At 28.7% G+C, this 12,891-nt stretch overlaps 2 protein-coding genes across 2 annotated transcripts; both read left to right on the forward strand.

Moving 5' to 3' along the window:
- The first annotated feature begins 1,291 nt into the window (after window positions 1-1,291).
- On the forward strand, window positions 1,292-5,156 carry SEP1 (stress enhanced protein 1). Its single transcript, XM_089722836.1, has 4 exons — window positions 1,292-1,475; window positions 1,563-1,667; window positions 3,285-3,463; window positions 4,820-5,156. Exons 1-4 carry the CDS (start codon window positions 1,427-1,429, stop codon window positions 4,922-4,924), a joined length of 438 nt encoding a protein of 145 aa, XP_089578962.1. The 5' UTR covers window positions 1,292-1,426; the 3' UTR covers window positions 4,925-5,156.
- Window positions 5,157-5,581: 425 nt separating this feature from the next.
- LOC149495482 (ADP-ribosylation factor 1-like) lies at window positions 5,582-8,077 on the forward strand. The gene is made up of 5 exons (XM_089722835.1): window positions 5,582-5,894; window positions 6,316-6,386; window positions 6,525-6,644; window positions 7,044-7,162; window positions 7,611-8,077. The coding sequence occupies exons 1-5, from the start codon at window positions 5,747-5,749 to the stop codon at window positions 7,684-7,686; spliced, it is 534 nt and encodes a 177-aa protein (XP_089578961.1). The 5' UTR covers window positions 5,582-5,746; the 3' UTR covers window positions 7,687-8,077.
- Window positions 8,078-12,891: the final 4,814 nt, after the last annotated feature.

A 12,891-nucleotide genomic window follows, 5' to 3' on the forward strand; every position in this document is an offset into this window, starting at 1 on the left:
CTTTTAACATTTTAACCAGTTAAAACAATAAATGTTATTTTTATAATTTTCAATAACATAAAAGCTTAAATTACCTTTTAGATGTCAATGTAATGTTTTATAAAAAAGTTAACTTATGTAATGTTTAAATTTTAGCAATTTATAAAAAACTACTCAAATAGTTAATAATTAAATACTATTAAAACAATTAATAGCTACCAAAACAGCTAATTTTGCCGAACAAACCCTTTAACTAATTAAAGATCCATAGAGAAAAGTTAATTGTTTTACTCTTTTGCATTTTCGAGAGGTGTTATTTTAAACATCTTTTTAATTTCTACTTTAGTATTACTCAAACGAGTAGAAATAGTATTTATAAACTTTTTTTAACAGTAGTGGTAACTCTAAGCCTGTGCTTTATAAATAAAGTTTACCTTATAAAATTACATCTATTTGGTGTTGTAAACTTCAATTTATAATATTATATTTAATCATAATTATAATAATCTGATCATACCTCAAAAGACGAAATAATCATTTTTAATAATAATTTTTTTATTTGAAATTTTCATATATTAAATTGAAATGCTTATTAATTTTTATAATTAAATGGAATATAATAAGATTTAATTGTAATATAATAAATTTTAATGAACTAAAATTATATTTTAATACCATTAATTAACCACATTATTGTCACTCTATTATTTAATTAATGTTTATTAATTATAACTCAATTATAATTTCATTAGGTACTTCATCGTCTAATAAAAAAAATAATATTTATTAATAATTCTATTATTTAATAAAAAAACTTAATGTATATTAAATGAAAAATATTAATTAGAATGAAAAAAGAATAAAGCGCCGCTCATCACTTCATCACTTCGATCCTTTTATATATTATCACATAAATATTCATGCTTTAAATATTATATAACTATATAGATAGATTATATAGATATAAATAGATATAACTGACTGTGAATACGATCCAGGGAAATTTTATAGGAAAATATTATTTTTTTATATTTAAATAAAAATAAAATGTTTTTCTCTATTTAAATAAAGAAAAAATAAAAAGAAATCTTTTTTTAAAAAAAAATTTCTCTCAAAATTAAGGGAAAAATAATATATTAATAACGATAAAATAATTTATTTTCTTTTTGTATATCAAAATAAAAAAAATATACTAGCTTTTTTTTTTTCAAAATTTCTTCTCTCACTTATTTCTTTCCTCTTCAATCCAAACATAAGGCAAAAACGAAAAATCCCTCCATCGATATAATACGGATGCGGTACACGTGTCAATTTATCTGTACCAAAACAAAACCAGAAGTGTCTGGTCATCTTGATCCGTTACTGGAAAAGAGATAATCGAAATAAAATAAATCTGAGTGGTGCCACACAACTTTCTCTGCTATTGAAATTTGTTCTAACAAAAAACATGGCACTGGCTCAAGTGTCTGCTTCGCTCTCCTTCTCCTCCGTCCACGGTGCTCTTTCTCTCCCTTTTTTTTTTTTGTTGGTTTTATGATACTATGGAGTTGATTTTAAGCTTTTTAGTCAAAATTATGTTGCAGATGTTTGTGCTTTTAGCTCAGCAAGAAGAATTCATGCAATTTCTCAATTACCCATTTCGAGTTTTACCAAAAGTGGAACACCCTTTGCCACTGGCTCTCCTCTCTGTAAGATACTTCACAATCATCTGTTCTTCGCATCTCCTATAATTACTTATTGTGGGATTTTTGATCGGGTGAGTTTAATAAAGAATGATTTTTATCTACCTGACTTTATTTTGTATAAATTTTTATATGAATAACATATTAATAACTCGGTCAAAATCAAATACAATCATCTTCAAGAACAAAATATTTGTTATGCTTAATATTTTTAGTTTAATTTGCATTTTTTTTCCAGTTACTCTTCATTAATATTGCGTTTGAATTGAGGAATTTGAAGTGTGAGATTTGAATTTGGTGATGTTTAGATTTCCTTTGATTGATTAGAATCATGATTTTGTATTAGCTGATTAGTTTTGTGAATGTGAAAACGTACTTATTTGAGTGTAGATTTCAAACATCCTATGGAATGGTGTCATTTGAAATGAAGTTCATTTGAACAATCTAAGCTAAAATCAAATACGAATTTTATATTTCAAATCATTGCATACAAGAGTATCATTAATCTACAAAATCAAATACATTTCATATGTATGAAAAATTTCAAATCATTGCTTTCAGATTTATCTGTTTACTGTGTAAGGTAATGTATATACATAGTTTCTTGTTGGATTTTGGGCCAATGACATTTCTCGAGACCAAACAAGTTCAGGTGTTCTGGTCTGTTAAAGTCCATGGGCCCATGGGCCATACACAGCAGTTTATAAGTGAGAAAGATTATTTGAGTTTTAATCGGAATTAACATATAATTATTTTTTTTTAAAAAAATTAATGCATCTTATAGAAAAAATGTTTGTCTCCCTCGATAAGGTGATTTTATATCCATGTCTGGTCAAGACACATTTAGTTCCCTTATAGTTAAAATACATTTTCCTCCATTTTCTTTTCTCCAACTTTCCATTCTCCAAAACAATGCTTTAATTAGTATACATGTTATAAGTTAATCCAATTATGATAATTGTTTGGTCAATTTCTTCACTTCCTTGTATTGTACATGCCAATCCAAGTAAGAAAGCGTGGAGCAGAAAATTTACTTTTTATCCTTGTATCTTTGTTATTTGAGCTTTGATCTTCAAACACTTGCTTTGACAGAGCTATTAGGTGCAATATGGTCCATTAGATAATCAAGGATCAGTACGAAATGTAATATCATTTGAATATAGATCTCAGCAGGAAGAGGTCTGAGTTTAAGTTGATTTTCATCCCAGTTTCCTGTATTTAATGGCCAAAAAGAAGATATTTATGAACTATTTTTTTGTTGTACTTTTGAACTACAATAGTGAGTTTCATATATATTCTTCTATATTGGCAAAATTGTTCTTTCCTGATTTAATAATTACTCCTTCCATCTAGTCCAGGTTGACTTTGGCATAGAGATTGAGAAAAGTCTGTTAAATTAAGTAGGTTTTGTTAGACCAATTACATCTTTTATAGTGGAATAGAAATAAATGTAAGTTATCTGAAGCGTATGGTTGACAAAATAACCTTTTGACTTGTTGATGTTTTACTAAAATAGTTAAGTGGACAATTAATTTAGGACATTTCAAATTATTGTGGACTATTATTTTGGGATGGAGGGAGTATGTATATACAAGAAGAGCTAACACCAGCTTTCATTTCTAGTGATATCAAGAACTGCTCTTCAGAAAAAGCATGTGGGTAGAACATCATTAGTTTCTATAAGATGTGGGCAAAGTACTCAGAAAGGCAGCAGTTTGGATGTGTGGCTAGGTCGGCTCGCAATGATTGGCTTTGCAGTGGCTATCACTGTTGAAATATCCACAGGCAAGGGCCTTCTGGAGGTATGTTCGAGAACTGTCTTGTTTTAGCTATGAGTTTCAATGTCTGAAATAATAAACAACTGTGATTCGATCTATGAATTTGTTTTGAAGAATCAATCCGGTTTACTGTGTAAGTAAATTTATTTTATTACTTAGATATGCCAAGTAGTAAGTAGAAAAAGAATATAAAGCTTTTAGCACATTATGTACTACTATACTAATTTCTGATGTTTTACCTGATGGTGAGATTGGTATGCTACCTCTTGGTTACTGTATTGAATTTTGAAACTAACTATTCTGAGTTTCCTCTCCTAGCATCAAATGCTAATGTAACTTAAATCTAGCATGTAAAACAATTCCAATTCTTTTTCATGAAAAGGTTGAGGCTCTGGTTAACTATTCATCAATATGAATTGTGCTTGATGCTGCAGTTAATTAGAATATATAATTGTTCTTCATATTTAATCCCCTATTTTGAAGTGTGTCAATCTTTGGAGTTTCAGGACGGAGCTAGGAATATTTACTGTTCTTGTTTGTAGATTAAGACTTTTCTTTTTCCTTGTTGTGCTGTGAAGCTTTATTTTTCACTGCAGTTTGTTTTGGCTAGATATAACATCATAAGCTGCAGGGAAACGGTAAATTTACTCACTTGTGTTCTAAAAGTCATGGATTCAAGCCACTAAAACAACCTATCTAAAAAAAGTAAGGAAAGACTGTGTACATCAACTCTCTCCAAAAAGCCCATACATGTGGAGGCTTCATGCACTGGGTCGCCCTTCTAACATCATAATAGAAAGCAGTTTTTATTTTTAGAGTTTCCCCTTTTGCCAAACCTCTTCTTTTCCCCTCAAAGGGGTTAATTCTCTCATGGTTATTGAACTTGTCAATATGGTAATTTAACTTTGATTTTATATGAACCAAAAACACTGTAATTTGGTTATATTTGAATAAGACTATTATTGCCACATTTTGATGGAATTTCATCAAGACTTTTGACACGATAACCGAGTATAACTTCTACAACTAAAATCCGACTAGCCTCAACAGTATATGAAAAATTGTTCAATGATGGAGCAAAGGAATAATTCAACTAGCCCCACTGAGTTTGGGTTTATGGAGAGTGTAATTCATCATCCCATTGCTCCTTTCTTTAATTTATTCTTTTTGTCCAAGAAAAAAGTCAACTTATTCGCTCTTCCTTACAGTCTCACCTTGAAAAATGTAAAATAGATGGATAATCCTGTTCTTAAGATGCTCTCAGTCTGTTTCTTGCTTTCCATACACATTCAAAAGACATACATTATACATTTGTACGAAAAAATCTTGACTCAGCTATGAGTATTTATCTTACAAAGTATATCTTCATTTGCCTTGCAGAATTTTGGGCTTACAGCTCCTTTGCCTTCAGTGGCCTTGGCAGTAACAGGATTGGTTGGTGTTTTGACAGCTATTTTCATCTTCCAATCAGCCTCCAAAGATTGATCAAACCTCGCGGTTCAATGTTTGTAAAGTTTGATATTCAAAAGGATCATTTAAGTTTACATTTTTGTTCATTTCTAATTGTAATTTGTGCCAGCCAAGAACAGAGCGATATTTGAGAATGTATAAGTGATGGAAAAACATAATTCTTACGAACCCTTTTGCTCTATGGTGCTGTTTCCACTATATTCTTAACGTAATGTATTTGGTTTAATAGATACTTTCATATTTTTTATACTGCATTTCCTTATTGACATGTTGAAGTTACTTTTTGAAAATGACATTTGATTAGCTCTGAGAATCGTGTCGTTGAAAATTCTGGACAAACATATATCCGACAGCCTACAATGAAGACAATAATCTTATAATGAACAACTTTAATGTGAAAAGAAATATTCATAGTGATTTAGTTACTTATTTTGTGTTCGAGTAATTGCGAGGTAAAAATATATCTTTGTAAAGCTGAATTAGATTTGTTCAGCTTTCAGGCAACAAGTATATAGAACTTGGAATATTTCCGCTCTCGTGTGATTGATGTTTCTTTTGAAATGACAGTAACCACTAATAGAAACAACAGGAAGGTAACGAATAAGAGAAAATTCCTTCCTTCTCCAGAACTTATTCTCCTAGACTTTTCCAGTGAAAGTGCATACCTGTTATTTACTTAAAGCATAAGAGGTGCCCTTTGCCATACTCTTCTCTGTTTTAATGATGCAGTTTGTATCAATTTAGTGTTTTTCTTCTATATAGAGACCTTTTTCTTTCCCTCTTTGCCTTTTCTTTCCTGATTAGTGATTTGTTTCTTGGAATTTAACTAATTGTGGTATGGGCAAGATCATATCGCGGCTTGTGAAGAGGTTTCTTTCAAAGAGTAAGGTTAGGATTTTGATGCTGGGGCTTGATTCATCTGGGAAGACAACCATTTTATACAAGCTGAAGCTGGGTGAAATTGTTACAACCATTCCCACAATTGGTATCTAGATGCATGTACTTTATTTGCTTTTTTGTTCATTCCCGTAATAATCATTGCACCAATTCTTTCTTTCTTTTTTTTTTTTTTTTCAGTTCTATAAAAATGTGAAGAGGTCTGATTAAATCTTGCCTAGTTCCATTTTGTTTGTTTGCTCTATTTCTGAGGCATGGATGGACAGGGCCACATGTAACACAACACTGATATGACATACATACATAGCAACATGGCTATTCTTGAAAGAAAAGAATAGTCAGGTTTCTTTCATTGAAGCATCTGACATAACCGAAACTAAAGTGTCACCGGTTCATAGCTCGATTTAGTTTGAGGATCTTCTATTGACATCAGATTCTTTGTTTGGCACAACAATTAATATCTCTCAATTCTTGATATGTATTAGTGCGTTTAATTATATATGGAACAGGTTTCAATGTGGAGACGGTTGAATACAAAAACATCAGCTTTAGTGTATGGGACGTAGGAGGACAACAGAAGGTAACTTTTGCTTCCTGCATTTTTATTTTATGTTTGCCTGGAAAATTGAACTGATTTTTTAAAGGGAATCTGTTAAAATTGTAAGCCTTTGTTGTTTTATGCAACTAAATGATTCTTTTCCAATTTGATGTAAAGCAGATTAGGCCTTTATGGAGACATTACTTTCAGAATGTTGAGGGACTGGTCTTTGTTGTGGACAGCGATGACAGAGAAAGAATTGCAGAAGCACGAAATGAGCTGCATCGGATTTTAGGCGATGTTAGTAATTGATCACATGTTCTTGTTTTGATAGTAAAGTAACCCATTTTTCTTGGAAAAGTATATTTGAAGAGTGAGTTTGGTTTGCCTTATTTATGGAATGAGAATAGAAATGAGTGTCTAAATCCAAATAATTGTGTCCCAAATATAATTTTAAATAACTAAATAAAATTTGTTGATAAGAATTATGCTTAAGTGTAGATATCATTTCAAGATAAACAAAAGCTTTTCAATTTAAATATTAAAAAACAGATCTTTTGAGTCCTTTCCGACTAAATGAAAAGAAATGAATTTTACTCTAAAAATTGCACCTTATTTCAAAGTCTATAGTGAACCAAACATGGCTAAAGTTATTTTGGTTTCATTCAAGTTCTAACGTCTTAAAAAATATTTGTGCAGAATGAATTAGGGGATGCAGCACTACTTGTCTTTGCCAACAAGCAAGACTTACCAGATGCTATGCATGTTGATGAGGTTGCTGATAAACTTGGGCTACATGCTCTTCGCCAACGCCGCTGGTAAACATCATACCTTCTCTAAGTTTATGTATATTCCACAAAGCCAAAACTAAATTTGGAGTTTGGAGTGAAAGATGACTTGAAAATTTTGTAAAATAAATTTGGTTGCAGAGTTTTGACTCTGGTGCAACCAAGTTCTGACAACTCGAAAATGAAAATCTTCTGATGATCCTTTTCGACTAATCATTCAATTAACCCAGTACAATGCATTTCACTGCATTTATGTGGATCGCATCATCCTTAATTTCAAGTATTTCCCATATGTCTGTGAGTTAAGTTCAATGAAATATTTCAAAGAATCCACTATCTGACTGAAGATTAGGACTCTAACCTGTAATTTGGAAAACAAATATTTTAAACAACAAAAATCCCAACAATTTGTGTACTTCCTTTCATTTAATTCTTCTTGCATGATCATATATTAAAAGACTCTGTCCTTCTTCTGCAGGTATATCCAGGGTTCCTATGCGAAGCTTGGACATGGACTATATGAGGGTCTAGATTGGCTGTACAACAATATCTAACAGGCCAGCATGATAAGGGATTCTTCTATTCTTTCTATTTAGTTGACAAAATTGATATACGAAGGACTTCTTGATCCACATGCAATTTACAAAGGAAGAAATGTGTCAATTCGTTAACAAAACCGACAAACTGTCACAAGTGAGTTGTATTTTAAGCAAAATACTAGCAGGTGCTTGTTTGTTTGAGTGTTTGTATATTTTCAAATTGGATGTAAATGCAAATATATTTAGAATCGTATAATTTTAATTCTATAGTTAAACTAAAATTCTATCAAAGTCGATAGAATTTGCAAATTAATCAATGCATTCTAAATGCTAATCGATGAAGTCATGCTGATAGAGGGTAGACATTTTAGTCTTAAATTTTAATTGTTTAAACTCTTTAAATTCATTTTGATGGAATTGGTTTAGTTATCTTTCCTTAAGCAAAATTGAATTTAGGGGATTTAAATAGATATTTTTACGTATTAAACATTAAAACTATGTAATTTTAATTAAATTTCTTAGTTCATTTATACTAAATCAATTTAAAAGATTTTGTAAAATGAAGTTATACACTTAATCACTTATAGATAAATTTAGTTACAATTATTATTTGTAAAAACCTAATTGAACTGGGAATCTACAGCTGATAGCAGTGGCAATTAGAGGTTCTGATCTTTTCGCTGGGTAAGAAATAATTTTTTCGAATATTGGAAAATCTAGAGCTTTTGTACAAAAGCACAAATCTAGAGCTTTTGTTAAAGTTAAAGTTAACATATGAAGTGGAGTATTTTAAATAAAAATATATTTAATATATATAATTAAATTAGGTCTGAGTTAGATTTTTTCATCACCTGATATCTAATCCAAATTTGTATATGATTAAATTTTTAAAATTTATATTCAATCCGATTGAATCTTATAATTTTTATCTGTTCTTTTCTGTATTCCACATAGATTAGATCTTCATAATTCGCTTGTAAATATCTTTTGTTCATTTCGAATAAATATAAATATTACCATCTAGATATCCACAAACTCCATATTTTGACCGCTTTGTTTCATTGATATGATAATACCCATTGAATATTTGTTGAAGTTTTTAGGTGGATGTTGTATTCAATAGTTTGTAGCATTTTTTATGTAAATGATTTAATTATCCTCCAATATCTCAAAAAATTTTCAAATAAGATTAATTTATAAAAAAATTATGTGAGTAAATCATTCCTAATATCTAATTGACTACGATAACTATAACGTGAATATATAATAATACAAATGATGTGCAAATTTTAATGATTTTCGTCATTCATAATTAATCTTTCACAATTTGTTTTTTGCATAACAAAGTCATGCAGATATTAGTTGGTAAATGAAAATCCTTAATAAATAAGGATATAACAATAGCCTTTCAAGTAGCTCCAGTCAAAACGCTAAACGTCACTTTTTACAGTATTCGGTAATATAGTGTTTGAACTAGTTTTTAAAGGTTAAAAGTAGCGTTTTGTGAAAAGTTAACCCACGCATCGTTTAGCTTTTAAGTTTTATGAAAAACCACTAAAATAGCTAATATTTAAACACTGCTAAAACAGCTAACAACTATCAAAACAGCTAATTTTCCGAACAAATCCATAGTTTAATAAGAACAAAGGGAAGAGTGGGTACAAGTAGGGGTGAGCACGGTTTGGTTTGGTGCGATTTGAAAAAATTTTCCAACCAAACCACAAATTATAGACATTTTAGTCTTAAATGTTAATTGTTTAAACTCTTTAAATTCATTTGAAATATTTTTAATTTTAATGGAATTGATTTAATTATGTTCAGTCCCACAAAATTGAATTTGGAGGACTTAAATTGATATTTTTTTACATATCAAACATGAAAACATATTTAACTTTAATTGAATTTCTTCATTCATTTGTACCAAACCACCTAAAGGATTTTGTAAAATAAAAAGTTATACCATTAATCATTTGACTTAGAGCTAAATTTTATACTAGTCAAAAAAGGAGTTGTTTATTACATTTTAGTTAACTTAATAATTTATTACAACTTAACTATTTAAGTTTAATTTTTATTACAATTATTATTTGTAATAAAGTAATTAAGCTTTGGAACTAACTACCAGTTATTAGGTTGTTGGCCGGCAATTGGAGGTTTTGATTATCTCTGTTTGGTGGTGGAAAATGTACGGGAGCTGACTTGAGTTGTTATAAAAAATTGAATGATTTTTATTTTAATTTTGTTTATTATCTTGCATGCTATATAAATTTTATTTATTTCTTTATTGGCTTAATATATAAAAATATTCTGAATTTTGCTAATTTTTTGCAATTCCACTATGTTTGACCTTTTCGCAAACTTCACTTCAATTTTGATCTTTTGTAATAATAACACCTTCAACTGCCATTAAATATGAAATTATAAATTAAAAAAAAAAAGTATTTCTAATGTTTCTAAATCATTGTGACACTTGTAAAAATTTTAAAAATAAAAATTTTAAAAAAGTTACATTAGTTTATCCAATTAAAGTTGCATAGATTAAATTTTAATTTTTGAGATAAATGAGCGAACTAATAATTTAATAAATATAAATTTGCTTAACTTAACAAAAAAAAAAACATTGCTAAAAATTAATCTTATGAAATATAATTTTTTTGTTTCATATATTATCTATATCTTAAGGATGAAAAATGTGTAAAAGTTATAATTTTTGGATTAATAATATAGTCAAATAATTATTCATCTAATAAAAAATAACTTCTTAATTATTTTTATTTGTACGTCAAATATTATACTTCCGAATCTATAAATATGTCACCCACTATATGAGAATATAATTTGATATTTAAAAGACATTTGAAAATTTATTTTTATTATTATTTTTTAAAAATGAATAGAAATAATTTTTTATTCGTAATTTCATCCTTAATGGCAATTGGGAGTACTATTACTGCAAAAGAAAAGGTAGAAACTAGGATAAAATTGAAAAAAAAAATCAAAATATGGTAAAATTGCAAAAATTCACAAAGTTGGAGTATTCTAATAAGATTTCCTTCGTATACTAGGGATTAAATCTTGTATTTGTTATCTCTTCCTCCCAAACAATAATAATCAAATTTTTACATAACAAATAATTGTCTTCTTTGTACTTCACCCAACAGCTCTGTTTCATTCCATATAGGCACAATTATAACTAACTAGATACCCACAAAATCAATCTTTTTGATAGCTTTATTTCCTTCATTTTACAATACCCATCGAAAATCCATTGAAGCTTTTGGGTGGATATTGTATTTAATAATTTGTAGCTATTGTTATAGAAATGATTTAATTATCCTCCAATATCTCAAAAATTTTCAAATAAGACTAATTAATAAATCATATTAATATGTTTTCTTTAGTAAATAATAATAACAGAGTTGTGTAAAAATATTTTATGAGTAAATCATTCCTAATATACAATTGACTATGATATTGATAACCATAACGTGAATATGAATGTGCAAATTTTAATGATTTTGATCATTCATAATAAATCTTTCACAATTTTGTGTGCATAGTAAGAAAGTCATGCAGATATTGATTGGTAAATGAAAAAGATATGATAAGAGTAAGAGTGAAGAGCGGGCACAAGTTGACAAAAAACAGTGATATTTATTTTCATGTATGATCAAGTTTAGAATTATAATAATCACAATAATAATAACGACGATAGGAAGACTAAGAAGGATCAGGACATAGTTGAGTATCACTTATTGAAGAGACTGTTAATTATTTCTGGAATAATATATTTTACTGTTTTGAAGAATTCAAATCAAAATTTTCAACTTTTTACCCTGTGGCTGTTGGTTTCATTTGTTTCTTTTTTATTGCTACATTTTCATGTCAATAATTAGTAGATTTTGGAAAGATGAGCAACAATTTAATGGACAAATCAAAATTGGAGGTGCTGAGGTACATCGAAAGATGACTGCAGGTATGAGCTCAATGAGCCTCGAGATGGAGTAGTTGTTTCTGATCCAAACTAAGCTGATAACGTGATTGATGAAGTTACAACAAAAAATCTTGAAAGGCATGATTGGACTTTGAATTTAGATATTTGTGATATGATTAATCTACCTTTGGAATTACCTTCCCTTCAAATACCTCTCTGTCTTGCTCATCAGGGTATCTTCTTCAATGATGACATCAAAGGATTCATCTGCAATAAATGAGGATGAGAAGGAAATTCTAAGGTAAAGCCATAGTGGTGCCACATATGATGATGATGTGGATTAAACACCATGCCAAGTAAGCCTTCAATGAGGCAATTGTGCGGCCCACATAATGCTACTGTTTTTTCCAATTTTTCAGCAAGAGATAGCTAAATTGTAAATTTTAAAAAGTTTAAACACTCAATTGATAACATTTTCCATTCAGATGCCAAAATAGAAAAAAAAATTAAATGTTAAAGTACTAAAAATAAATTATCCCAAATATATATACTAAAATATTTAAATTGTCCTTTTTAAAATTAAAAATTTGCTATTTAATTTTACTCGAAAATAAATGTTAATTGTGTCTCATATCAAAGCTGCATCATATAATATTTTAAGCGTGTAGTCCTTGCTTTTTGTAAATTCATACTTAATTCAAATAAAAATTTTCATATATGATCCCTATCTAACCTACCTCAAATTGGGTTGAATTTGACATGATTTTATTCACTTACTATTTTTCTATTATTTATTTTATAAATATATATTTATACTATTTTCATGTGATATATCAATACATCGAGTATTTTAAATGAAAATATATTTAATAAATATATTTATTCAAGTTGAATTTGGATGGATTTGTCCGTTATTTTATGCTATTTTAAATTTATGAGGTTAAATTTTTAAAATTTATATTCTATGGATTGAATCTTGTATTTGTTACCTCTTCCTCCCAAACAAACAATAATCAAATTTTTACATACCATGTAATTGTTGCCTATGCTCCAAGGAGGTTAATTCTTTGCACTTCACCCATTAATAGCTATGATTCATTCCATACAGCCACGAATATGACCAGCTAAATACCCACAAAATCAATCTTTTGAAAGCTATATTTAATTCATTTGATAATATCCATAGAAAATCCATTCATTAAAGTTTATGGGGTGGATTTTATATGTAATAATGTCTAGCTATGGTTGTTCAAATGATTTAATTATCCTCCAATGTCTCAAAAATT

This window comes from Jatropha curcas, chromosome 6, assembly GCF_041381405.1.
Source record: "Jatropha curcas cultivar XTBG-Jc1 chromosome 6, XTBG_Jcur_1.0, whole genome shotgun sequence".
Lineage (NCBI taxonomy): Eukaryota > Viridiplantae > Streptophyta > Magnoliopsida > Malpighiales > Euphorbiaceae > Jatropha > Jatropha curcas.